The sequence below is a fragment of the Capra hircus genome, chromosome 25 (assembly GCF_001704415.2).
Source record: "Capra hircus breed San Clemente chromosome 25, ASM170441v1, whole genome shotgun sequence".
Taxonomy (NCBI): Eukaryota; Metazoa; Chordata; class Mammalia; order Artiodactyla; family Bovidae; genus Capra; species Capra hircus.
Window position 1 is genome coordinate 18,606,060 of NC_030832.1, and position 13,994 is coordinate 18,620,053.

General features: G+C 41.2%; 1 protein-coding gene across 1 annotated transcript in view; it reads right to left on the minus strand.

Moving 5' to 3' along the window:
* DNAH3 (dynein axonemal heavy chain 3) overlaps positions 1-13,994 on the minus strand; it is a 236,259-nt gene that overhangs the window by 18,376 nt on the left and 203,889 nt on the right. The window contains 3 exon segments of the mRNA XM_005697585.3: positions 1,524-1,640; positions 3,660-3,904; positions 7,197-7,422. Of these exon segments, the coding sequence (XP_005697642.1) occupies positions 1,524-1,640; positions 3,660-3,904; positions 7,197-7,422 (588 nt within the window).

The following is a 13,994-nucleotide window of genomic DNA, read 5'->3' on the forward strand; positions in this document are numbered from 1 at the left end:
GCCTCTGGTAGACAATTACAATGAACAGAGAGCCTTGCCAATTCACACTGGACATGTATAACAGGATGGGCAAGAAATAGACCTTTGGTGTCTTATATCCTTGAGATTTGGAGATTGCGTGTCATCTCAGCCTAACTAGTCTATCCTGATTGGTACAGTTGGAAAGTGAGTATTCTCAGGCCAGCTGGCACAACTGGGGTGGGTTGGTTAATGAGCTGCCAGGCAGTTCAGCGCTAAGACCATATTCCAGGACACTTATGCACTCATTCTGTGATCTGAAGAAGAGCTCTGGGATGTGCTTCTGTGTGGCCTAGAATAATGGGAATATGGTTCATTTATTTGGAAAAGTTCTTTCACCAAACTAAAATCCACTGAACTTATGTGGTGCATGTCACTTGGGGTTTTGTTTTAGGGGACACTGTGTTGAAGTAAGGTCTGTGTCAGCTTTTACTTTAATCACTCTAAAGCAGAATTTCTTAATCTTGGCATGATTGGCATGTTGTGCACTGAGTAGTTCTGTGTTGTAGGGGGCTGTGCTGTGCACTGAAGGAGGTTTAGCAGCATCCTGGCCTCTACCCGGTAGCACATCCATTTGGTTGTGACAACAAAAAATGTCTCTTCAATTTGTCAAATGTCCCTTAGGAGGTAAAATCACCCTTAGCTGAGAACCCCTGTGCTAAGACCTTAGTTTTGCCAGCTGTAAAACAGGGTCACTAACATGAAGCTTATAAGATTACTGTGAAAACTGAATAATGTAGGTAACGCACCTGCCATTTGACTGGGGCAAGGATCCAGAGTTGAAGGAGAAACTCGTAAGTGACCTTGAAGATGCCCAGGTTTTTCTTTTGAGCTGCACTTTGACTTTTGGCCATAGTAATCCACTTATTTAGCCCATCTATATTCTATCTCCTCTCTCTAGGGTTACATGGTATCTTTCTTGAGGGCAGTGACCAAGTTTTATATATTTACATTCTCCCATATTATGTACTGGTATATACTGAATGGTTAATAAAAGACCACTGATGAATTGCTTTAATACAAACCAGCAAGGGTCATTTTCACCTCAGGGTGTCTCTGCTGGGAGCACTCGCCTTCTTTTTTCACCACTCACTCCCACTCTTCTTCCAGTTGTAAAACCCTACTTATCCCTCAAAACCATCTTTAATGCCTTAAGGAAGTTATCCCTAATCATCCCCAGCCCATATCTGAAATTTAATTGTTGTGCTGCCTGTCTACTTTATAAATGTTTCTCTTATTGAACTTACCACTGTATTGTCATTTATTTTGTTATATTTCTCTCCCTTTGTAGACTGTGCACCACTTAAGGGGAGGGATTGATCTTGATTTTTTGGTATGTTGTTTCTTTTGTTTTACAACATCCAGCATGGTGACCAGCATCAGTAAGAGCTCAATGTTTGTTGAAGGCATAAGTGAGTAAACGAATGGAGCTGGGAGCAGAGGAGCAGAAAGGTGGAGAATAATTGTGGAGGTTTATGGTTGTCAAAGCCTCCTCCCATAAATACCTGTCAGGTAGGTCAGAGCATCAAATGGCACCTCCTTGTAATCATTCAGAAACATCTGGATCTGTCGCATACTAATCCTCAGGTCAGATTCATTGAATTCATAAGGAATATTCCAACCTGCATGAGGCAAAGATGAATCAGATGCTTCAGGGATGAGAGTTCTTAATTCTCACTCCGAGATCGGGCTGGTGAAGTTAAACATCATAATGGATCAAGAGCCTCTTTTCAGTCCCATGAATATTAAGCACCTATTAGCAACAATTAGCTTTGGCGTTTACTGCCAGCGTGGGAGACATACTGCCTGAAAAAAACATCCATTCTAAAGTCAATTTCCTTATGGATCTCCCCATTTGTTAAGGAAGATGTTACCATCCTGGGATTTGTGGAATAGGATTATTCACCCTGGCTGGAATACCATGGTAATGCATTGGAGAAGGAGATGGCACATAGAATGCCAAAAATAACACTAAAGTATAGGTTTAGTGGAAAAGGAAATGGCAACCCACTCCAGTATTTTTGCCTGGAGAATCCCATGGACAGAGGAGCCTGGCAGGCTACAGTCCATGGGGTCGCAAGACTCAGATACAACTTAGTGACCAGGTAGAGAGCAGTATCTGTGATTGAGCAATACTAAGTTAGCTTTGAGAATTCCCCTCCTTGCACTGTATTTCCAAAGTTTATAATGATAAATGCCCAGTGGGGCTATACAAGTAACATAAATGTATGAAGCAGGCCTGATGTAAGACAGTACGGTGTGGTGGGACCTGCATTCAATGGAGATGTTTAATTTCCCCCTAAACAATTCACATTCAAATTAAACACAACAAAAACTTGGACTTCCCCGGTGGTCTAGTGATTAAGAACCTGCCTGCCAATGCAGGGGACACAGGTTTGATCCCTGGTCCAGGAAGATTCCACATGCAGCGGGGCAGCTAATCCTGTGTGCCACAATTACTGAGCCCATACCTTAGAGCTGGTGCTCTGCAATGGGAAAAGCCACTGCAATGAAGAGTAGCCCTCACTCGCTGGAGCTGGAGAAAACCCTCAGGCAGCAATGAGGAGCCAGTGCAGCCAACAATTATTTATTATTAATAAATAAATTAATAAATTTAAAAAAAAACCCAAAACTTGTGTTCTGGCAAACAAAACACAACTGGGCAGTGGACTATAAGCCAAATTGTTGTATGGATTTTTGGAGGTTAGGCATGGATGGAAGAATGTGGTGTGTGAGATGCAAGTGTAGAGGGAGTGCCCACTTTGACTGTCTCATCCCTGAAACCCTAAGTGGAAGAGTCAGGTGGTGTGGCGCCAGCTGGGACAGGTAGAGGAAAGAGAATGCTCAGACAGGATCACCAAGAAGACAGTTTGCCTCCTTTGGTAACCCTCCCAAATTGCTAAGAATACCTTGGGGTGGGTCATTTCAAGAAAAGAATCAGAGGCAGCCCATGGGATTAATAATGAGAAAAATGATCCATGAGAAATGATATGGATATCCATCCATTCTCCAAGAGAAAAATAATCCATCCTTAAAATCATGGTGACTTGAGATCTGTATTTAGTTTGATGATTTGTTCCAACAAGAACACTAAGTCACTCAAGTTAGGCCATGGATAGGTTACATTAATAAAAAAATCTATGTTTATTTTTTGCAAGAAGCAGCACAAACAGATTTCCCAGTTGTATTTCTTTCATTGTTATGCACATGTAAAGAGAGCAACCTAAACTGTTATAAAGTACCTGGTGAAAATTCCCTGGAGAATGGCCATTGTACCCAAGCTAGGCAAATACACACCAAAGGGAAGAGCTTTCAATCTTCTCATTATCACATAACTTCAGTAATTAGGAGACCTCTGATTCTGGAGCATCACCTCTTTCCCTGACCCTAATCCTCATCTGGTTATAAGGTTGTCAGACTTATTAAAGAAAAATGTATGGACACTCAGTGAAATTAATTTCAGATAAACAACAAATCATATTTAGTATAAATATGCCCCAAATATTACATGGAATGTACTTATACCTTATCTTTTTTCTTACACCTTATTTTACTGGCAACCCTGAGTACAAACTTGAATGCATTTCTACATCTGTCTGTGATCTTTCCCCCAGCAATCCAGGTATGCTGTCATCTCTCACCTAGGGGTCCAAAGTTTCTCCTCTCTTGAACGATGGCATGGAAGAAGCAAAGGCCAAACAATAACTTTTGCCACATTACTGCTTTGGTACAGCTTTGGAAGAACACGGGGTCTGAGATGGGGTCATTGAGGTAAGAGCGCAAAAGATTGGCCCGGAGCCCTTTAGGGGGCTCATTGGTCATTTTAATCCCATTTTGAAGGATGCTGACTGGAAACTTCTCTGAGGGATAGCTGGTTAACCAGAGTCTAGAAAAGCAACAGATCCAATTATTTAGAGCAATGTAATACATATATTAAAAAACAGTAACAAAAAAAATAACTACCATTTTTTTATACTCTGATAGATGTTGAACCCAATGCTGAGAATTTATGTCCCTTCACTTACTTTAATCCTCACAGCCACCCTCTGATTTACCATCCCCTTTGCCAGTGAGGAAACAGAGGTATAGCAAGGTCAGGTGGGGTTTCCAAGGACACACCTTGTTTCTTGCTTCCAGATTACTCACAGTCTTGCTGCTGGGGGTGTCAGGGGAAGGGTGGGGGGTGTGCAGAGGAGGGGAAGGGAAATGGGAGCTGAGGAGGGGAGAAAAGACAAGCAGTGCCAAGAAGTTTTAAAATCAAGACTGCAGGGAGGAAGGGAAATAATAGGCTGTGGGGATACATGGGGTGGGGAGAGCAGATGTCTGCAAACTACTGCCAGGGAGTCAAATCTAGCCTTCATGTTTTATTGAAACATGGCCACATCCCTTTATTTACAAATTATTTAGGGATGCTTTCATGCTACAACAGCTGAGTTAAATAGCTGCATTTGACAATATGGCCTGCAAAGCCTAAAATATTCACTATCAGGCCCTTTACAGGAAAAGTTTGCTGACTTCTGTCATAGAGGCCAGTGGCATTTGAAATGGATCTTGAGAATATGGAAGATTTTTCTCCTTAAATAATAAAATTTTATCTATGTCCATAAAAAAATGAGAACATAGGCAAAAGTATTTAGTAAGAAACATATATATATATATATAATTTTACCATCTACAGGTTAACATGTTGGCATATTGTCTTTCATTTGCTTTTCTTACTCAGGCTCAAGCTACATACATACTGTGGCATCTGTTTTGTTTCATTTTTGTGGAGTATTTTTTTGCTAGACATTAGAAAGATTTCCAACAGGCAGATTTGGGGGTGAAAAGTCATTAAAGACACAGGCTGAACAACCACATGGAGGAAGAAAAGTTGGGGATGTGGTAAGGGCTGGTGGGCAACCTGCTATGGTCCAGGCACAGGGCTCAGAGGGGAAGGAGAGGCCATAAACTGGTGGCCTATGACCTGACCTCAGTTTGCAGCTGGCTGATGTTTAACTCTCACCATGCTAACCAACACAATGCTGCAACATATTTTTGAAGTAGTTGCCAGCTTTTACAAATCTAGGCTTTCTTTTAAAATTCTGGCTTCCCTGGTGGCTCAGACAGTAAAGCGTCTGCTTACAATGCTGGAGACCCAGATTCGAACCCTGGGTCAGGAAGATCCTCTGAAGAAGGCAATGGCAACCCACTTCAGTACTCTTGCCTGGAAAATCCCATGGATGGAGGAGCCTGGTAGGCTATAGTCTATGGGGTTGCAAAGAGTCGGACACGACTGAGTGACTTCACTTCCTTTCGTTTTCATTGTTTAAAATTCTAGTTTCCCATCTTTCCTTTAAAATAATCAGAAAATCTGGACACAAGAGGCCTTCATGCCTGCTTGGCAACAGTTAGCTGTCATTAGGCAGTAGTGGAAATGGAAGTGAAGTCGTTCAGTCATGTCCGACTCTTTGCGACCCAATGGACTGTAGCCTACCAGGCTCCTCCTTCTATGGGATTTTCCAGGCAAGAGTACTGGAGTGGGTTGCCAATTCCTTCTCCAGGAGATCTTCCCAACCCAGGAATTGAACCCTGGTCTCCTGCATTGTAAGCAGATGCTTTACTGTCTAAGGGGCATGTGCTTCTAGTTTGCCATAGTCCCCACCACCCACTACTGATATTCAACTGAGGCTGAATGCCCATGATGATAGCTACTGCAGTGTGGAAAGTGGAATATTTCTTGTGCCCAATCCTCTTCAGTCATTTCTGTTACATTGCTGGCTTGTGGAAGCACGTAAGCTTGTGACTTTGGGGTTAAGTTAAAAGTGAAAGTGAAAGTGAAATTGAAGTCATTCAGTTGTGTCTGACTCTTTGTGATCCCATGGACTGTAGCCTACTAGGCTCCTCCATTCATGGACTTTTCCAGACAAGAGTACTGGAGTGGGTTGCCATTTCCTTCTCCAACTTTGGGGTCAAGAAGTCTTAGATGTCAACATGAACAATTTTTCTTCATTGAGTATGTAACTGATAATAAATGAAACAACTCAGCATCCCATACAAAATAGAATTCTTGAAATTAATGGATTTCCTCTTAAACTTCTGCATTAATCTTGTATGAGCCTTACATGAATACAATCAACTATGGCCTAATCTGGCTTTGTAAATAAACACCAAACACTTTTCTATTTTCAGCCAGACATAACTAAAATAAAAATAACTAGCAAACTTTGTTGCCTAGTACAGGATTTGGCAAACTTTTCCTATCAAGGATCAAATAGTAAGTGGTTTAGACTTTGTGTGCCATATGGTCTCTGTCACAACAACTTGAAGCATAGAAGCAGTTGTAGACATTATGTGAGTGAATATGATTATATTTCAATAAAACTTTATAACTCTATTTATAGACACTGAAATTTAATTTTATATAATTTTCACATGTCATAAAGTATTATTCTTCTAATTTTTTCAACCATAAAAAAATGTAAAGCTATTCTTAGATTGCAAGCTATGCAAACACAGGCTGCAGATTGGATTCAGCCATAGTTTGCTCACCCCGGTCCAGAATAAGATCACTGAAAATCTAAGTTAAAAGACTTGAAAGCCTATCTGGTTCATTTCATCATTCTCTAAATGCAAAAATTTAGGCCTAGTCTTGCTGGACTTTAAAGTTCATAGAAAACAAATGGCTGCTTCCAATACTGATTAAAATTCCATGGATCTCCAGAAATAGAAGATAGAGCAAGTAGCTAGACTACAGGTGGGATATTTTTTTGGGGGGGAGGGGACCAATAAGTTTCAAAATTAATTTGCTGGTATTAAATCTATCTTTTCAGACATATCATATCACCTCCCTACAACAGTTTCTCACAGCATATACCCCAGAATCACAAGATAACTTCTTGGTGTTTCCTTTGCTTCTACAAATGTTGTCCCTTTTGTCTGGAATGTCCTTCCTGGAAAATTCCTATTTATCTTTCAATACTCAAGGCCTTCCTCAACTTTTCCTTCCTTGTCCATTCGTGTTCAAACAAGTACAGCAGGTACCACATGGTATCAACCTTATTCATATATGGTCTGCCTTCTACTAGACTGAGAGCTTCTTGAGGGTTGAACTGTCTTGTTTGGATTCCCAGTCATTACCATGACATATGGAGCTCAAGATTGGGGCCCAGAGATACAGTGGTGGGACAACATCTCACCTGAATCCCACGTGGGTGCTCTCAGGAACAATCACCTCCTCACAGATCTTCTCCAGAGCAGGCATCCAGCTTGTGGCCAGATGGCAGTTCTGTAAGACCACCCAGGTCCCATCTTTGATGGCATTGTTGATCATTTTGGCAGCAATAGGGCCTTGGCCTTGGCCAAGGGAGATGGTCTGTGTTTTGGTACCTCCCATGCCAAGATCATCAGCAAATTTCAGCAGGCCTGAGATCAGGAAGAAAAAGGACTTTTGAAAGAGAACAGGCTACTTAAGACCATATTTACAATAACAACACAGAAAAGGGGGTTTACATTTCATTTTTAGTGGAGTATACTTGATCTGGCTTCCCCTGTGGCTCAGATAGTAAAGAATCTGCCTGCAGTGCCAGAGACCCAAGTTCAATCCCTGGGTTGGGAAGATCTCTTGGGGAAGGAAATGGCTATCCATTCGAGTATTTTGGGATTCCCTGGTGGCTCAGATGGTAAAGAGTCTGCCTGTGGTGTGGGGGACCAGGTTTTGATCCCTGGGTTGGGAAGATCCCCTGGAGAAGGAAATGGCAATCCACTCCAGTGTTCTTGCCTGGGAAATCCCATGGGTGGATGAACCTAGCAGGCTATAGTCCATGGGGTCTGTGTTAGCTTCAAGTCTACAACAAAGTGAATCAATTATACAAATACATGTATCCACTCTTTTTTAGATTCTTTTCCCATATAGGTCATTATAGATTATTAAAAAGAGTTCCCTGTGCTATACAGTAGGTCCTTATTAGTTATATATTTTATACATAGTAATGTGTATGTGTCAATCCCAATCTCCCAGTTTATCCCTACCCTCTTTGCCCGCTGGTAACGATGTTTGTTTTCTACATCTGTGACTCTATTTCTGCTTTGTAAATGAGTTAATTTAGGAACTGGGCTTTTACAAACCTACTACGAAAACTGGTATTTGAACAGTGAAATTTCAAGTAGATCTCTTTCACATCTCTCTTCCTCAGAGGCAGCCAGTGTTATATTTGTTTTTGAGTTTTTCTTCTTTAATGATTTTTCAGTTCAGTTCAGTTCAGTCACTCAGTCGGGTCTGATTCTTTGTGACCCCATGAATCGCAGCACTCCAGGCCTCCCTGTCCATCACCAACTCCCAGAGTTTACTCAAACTCATGTCCATTGAGTTGGTGATGCCATCCAGCCATCTCATCCTCTGCAGTCCCCTTCTCCTCCTGCCCCCAATCCCTCTCAGCATCAGGGTCTTTTCCAATGAGTCAATTCTTCAAGTGAGGTGGCCAAAGTATTGGAGTTTCAGCTTTAGCATCATTCCTCCCAAAGAACACCCAGGACTGATCATCTTTAGAATGGACTGGTTGGATCTCCTTGCAGTCCAAGGGACTCTCAAGAGTCTTCTCCAACACCACAGTTCAAAAACATCAATTCTTCGGTGCTCAGCCTTCTTCACAGTCCAACTCTCACATCCATACATGACCACTGGAAAAATCATAGCCTTGACTAGACGGACCTTTGTTGGCAAAGTAATGTCTCTGCTCTTCAATATGCTATCTAGGTTGGTCATAACTGTCCTTCCAAGGAGTAAGCGTCTTTTAATTTCATGGCTGCAGTCACCATCTGCAGTGATTTTAGAGCCCCCAAAATAAAGTCTGACACTGTTTCTACTGTTTCCCCATCTATTTCCCTTGAAGTGATGGGATCGGATGCCATGATCTTAGTTTTCTGAATGTTTGAGCTTTAGGCCAACTTTTTCACTTTCCTCTTTCACTTTCATCAAGAGGCTTTTTAGTTCCTCTTCACTTTCTGCCATAAGGGTGGTGTCATCAGCATATCTGAGGTTATTGATATTGCCCCCAGCAATCTTGATTCTAGCTTGTGCTTCTTCCAGCCCAGTGTTTCTCATGATGTACTCTGCATAGAAGTTAAATAAGCAGGGTGACAATATACAGCCTTGACATACTCCTTTTCCTATTTGGAACCAGTCTGTTGTTCCATGTCCAGTTCTAACTGTTGCTTCCTGACCTGCATACAGGTTTCTCAAGAGGCAGGTCAGGTGGTCTGGTATTCCCATCTCTTTCAGCATCTTCCACAGTTTATTGTGATCCACACAGTCAAAGGCTTTGGCATAGTCAATAAAGCAGAAATAGATGTTTTTCTGAAACTCTCTTGCTTTTTCCATGATCCAGCAGATGTTGGCAATTTGATCTGTGGTTCCTCTGCCTTTTCTAAAACCAGCTTAAACATCTGGAATTTCACGCTTCACATATTGCTGAAGCCTGGCTTGGAGAATTTTGAGCATTACTTTGCTAGCGTGTGAGATGACTGAAATTGTGAGGTAGTTTGAGCATTCTTCGGCATTGCCTTTCTTTGGGATTGGAATGAAAACTGACCTTTTCCAGGCCTGTGGCCACTGCTGAGTTTTCCCAATTTGCTGACATATTGAGTGCAGCACTTTCACAGTATCATCTTTCAGGATTTGAAATAGCTCAACTAGGTGTATTTCTTTTATGGTCTGTCCCAGAGACAATATTAATCCGCTAGGATTGCCATAACAAATAACCAAAGATTGGATGACTTAAACAACAGAAATTTATTTTCTCTCTGTACTGGAGGCTAGAAATCAAAAATCCAAGTGCTGGCAGACTTGGTTTCCTCTGAGGCTTCTTTTCCTGGCTTGTTTGTGGCCATTTTCTCCTTACATCAGTAAAGTGTCTGGCTACAATGTGGGAGACCTGGATTCAATCCCTGGGTTGGGAAGCTCCCTGGAGAAGGAAATGGCAATCCACTCCAGTACTATTGCCTGGAAAATCCCATGGATAGAGGAGCCTGGTAGGCTACAGTCCATGGGGTCGCAAAGAGTCAGACACGACTGAGCAACTTCACTTTCACTTTCTCCTCATGTCATCTTCTCACTGTGTCCTTGCATGGACTTCTCCCTGTCATTGTATCTGTGTTCTAATCTTCTAAGGACATCAGTCATATTGGATTAGGATCTACCCTAATGACCTCACAATTAACTATTTAAAAACCTTATCTCCAAATACAGTCACATTCTGAGGTATTAAGAATTATGCCTTTAACATGCAGACTTGGGAGGGACAAATTCAGCCCATAATGTCCCCATAATCCTGGGGAGGGTGTTAATTCTCTTAATTGTTTGATATGCTGATTACCCCTTATAGTGATGTGTTAGTTTATAATTTTTTTTTTTTGTCAGTTCACAATCAGCAAGTTTGTGTTATTCTGTGGGAGTCTGACATACTGTGGGTTTAAGGAATGCCCTAACAGAACAATTTTGTATATACAAACACTAGTGTCCCCAGGGTTTTCCCCTTCTGGATCAGTTTTACAGGAAATTTCTCAGCTTGAGAATCCCATACCACAGGGTACTATAACTCTAAAAGCCTCATCTGCATGTAGCCTAGGCTTGGTATTTTAATTTCTCACTGAACAATTGTTGCTTTTTTGTTTTTACCCAGGCTCTAAGCCAGTGACAAGTTTCTGCATTGCTTCCTGAGTCAGCCTAAATTTCAGACTTCTATGGGAAAAAAATACATGAATTTGAAACAAAACAAATAAAACTTCTAGAAATGGAAAGCATTGTTATTGAAGATAAAAATTCAACGTGGAAGTGTTACTCTCCCATTGTGTCTGATTCTTTGTGACCATATGGATTGTAGCCCATCAGGCTCCTTTGTCCATGGGATTCTCCAGACAAGAATACTGGAGAGGGTAGCCATTCCCTTCTCCAGGGGATCTTCCTGACCCAGGGATCAAACCTGGGTCTTCCGCATTGCAGGCGAATTCTTTACCATCTGAGCCACCAGGGAAACCCAAAGATCACATGAAGTCTTTCGAGCCACAGGTTCTATCCCTGGTCTGGGAAGACTGTCACAGAGCAACACTAAGCCTTTGTGCCACAACTACTGAGTCCCAGGTACTGCAACTACGGAAGCCCATGTGTAAGAGCCTGTGCTCTGCTACAACAGAAGCCTCCTCAATGTACTTCAATAAAGTGTAGCCCCTGCTTGCTACAACTAGAGAAAGCCCATGTGCAGCAATGAAGACCCATTGCAACCAGAAAGAAATACATTTTAAAAATTAGCATGAAAACAGCAGGGTGGATGCAGCCAAAAAGAGAATGAGTGGAAAATAAGGTCTGCAATCAATGATGTACTCAGTAGTGACAGGAACCCTAGGTTTCCAAATACCATGACCCAATAAAGGAATTGGAGTCCCTTGGAGAAACATTTGTTCAAGATAAGACTGAATGATATATGGTAGTTCTACACAGCAAGGAAGTCATCAAAAACTACTGGGGTTATGTGAAAAGCATATCGCCATAGAGGTACTCCTATCCTAATAGGCTAAAGGATGAATAATCTGAGCATCAAAAGGAATGATGGCAGGAGTGGAGTCAAACACTACTATATGTGAAACATTCACTATGTTAAAACCCATGCACTAATACATGTACCAGAAAGCCACCTTCTTAGAGCTTTCATTACTCTGAAAGCTGGTAAATAGTGTATGAGCAAGAACCTTTGCTGCCTGAGTAAACCAAAGAGTTGATAAAGAAAAATTCTTCTTTATGGAAGAGTTCCAGCTAATTTATGAGGGAGGAATGATAGAATTAAATTCTCATCATTTTGCAGTCCCTAATGCAATAATGCATCTGGGTAATGATTTTCTAAGGCCAATAAAACCATTAGGTCATTGGTTCCCAACATCGGCTGCATGTTGAAATTACCCGAAAAGCTTTATAAAACACAGTGCCTGGGTCTAACCTACAAAGATTTTAATTTAATTGGTAGAAGGCAAAGCTTGCACATGAAGATTTTCTTTCTTCTTTTCAGTTTTTAATTAAGATGTTCTCTTTATTTCATTCCATTCTTGAAAGATAGATTTTATGTTTGCATATTTTCCTTTAGCACAATGATGGCATTATTCCACTAACTGCATTGTTGCTATTGAAACACCGGTTGCTAGTCTAACTGCTGTTCTTTGTAGGTTATCTTGTTTTTCTCACTGGCTGCTTTTAATTTATTTTTATCAAAGTATATAGTTGATTTACAGTGTAGTGTTAGTTTCTGCTGTACAGCAAAGTGATTCAGTTATATATACATTCTTTTTAATATTCTTTTCCATTATGGTTTATCCTTGGCTACTGAATATATTTCTCTGTGCTATACAGTAGGACCTTATTATTTATCCATTCTATATATAATAATTTTCCTCTACTAACCCCAAACTTCCAAGCCTTCCCTTCCCAACCCCTCCTTGGCAATCACAAGTCTTTTCTCTATGTCTGTGAGTCTGGTTTTGTTTCATAGATAGGTTCATTTGTGCCATATTTTAGATTCTATATATAAGTGATATTATACAGTATTTGTTTTTTCATGGAGATTTTCTTAAAGTTCTTTAGGTGATTTCAATGTGCAGCCAAGAGTGAGAGCCACCATCTTAGGTGAAAGGCTGATGGGAAATCTCATAAAGGAGGCAGGAGAGGAGTATTGACGTGAATCACACTGACAACTCTTGAACCCACTGATCAATCTAGTGATAAACGACAACCAGACAGTATCTGTCTCCTAATGCGACACGCTATGAGGGACACAGCATCTGCGGTTGCCTCGGACATCATCCAAGCTGAATCTGATGAAGCCTCTAGTATAGAGGGACAGGAATAAGCTACATACACCATTATATTTTACAGGCCTGTTCTCTCAACACATCATCATTTTACAGAGCATATTCTACTGTTTCCTCCATTTCTTTTCTCTACTTTTCCTAGTTTCCCCTCATTTTTCCTACCACATAAGCCTACACAGAAACAACATAGGGAAGAAGCAAGATGCTAGTAAGGGGTCATGAACTGAGCTTTGACAATAACAATAATTTAAGTGTTGGAACCTGGAAAAATACCAGTTTATTTCAGCTCCTTCTTCTGATTTTCTTTGAAGCAGGGTTTCTAACAAGGTCAGAATACATGTCAAATTTCTGTTTTCACAGGAGAACTGGCAATCTTGTCACTGACATTTCTGGTATTCTTTTTTCATTCAACAACAGAGAAAACTAAAGCTTTAACATCCCCTAACAGGAGAAGACTCTTGAGAGTCCCTTGGACTACAAGGAGATCCAACCAGTCCATTCTGAAGGAGATCAGCCCTGGGATTTCTTTGGAAGGAATGATCTAAAGCTGAAACTCCAGTACTTTGGCCACCTCATGCGAAGAGTTGATTCACTGGAAAAGACTCTGATGCTGGGAGGGATTGGGGGCAGGAGGAGAAGGGGACGACCGAGGATGAGATGGCTGGATGGCATCACTGACTCGATGGGCATGAGTTTGGGTGAACTCCGGGAGTTGGTGATGGACAGGAGGCCTGGCGTGCTGCGATTCATGGGGTTGCAAAGAGTCGGACATGACTGAGCGACTGAGCTGAACTGAACAGAATAGAAAACTAATCTATTTCTATCAATAACTCATACCCTTTTACATGCACACACACTTTCTGGAAAATTACACAAACTACTAGTAACAGTTATTTCTGAGACAGTTAGGAGGAAGATGTACCTTTTGCTCTTCTAAACCCCAGTACTATTTATATTATAGTCTGGATAGTCCTTTGTTGTGGGGGCTGTCCTGGGCATTGTAGGCTGTTTAGCAGCATCCTTTAGTTTAACCTACTAAATGCCAGTAGTACCCTCTATTTGTGAGAACAAAAATGTTCTCCCACTTTGCCAAATGTCTGTTGAGGTAACAAAATGGTCCTAATGGAGCCATAACCCTATGCTTT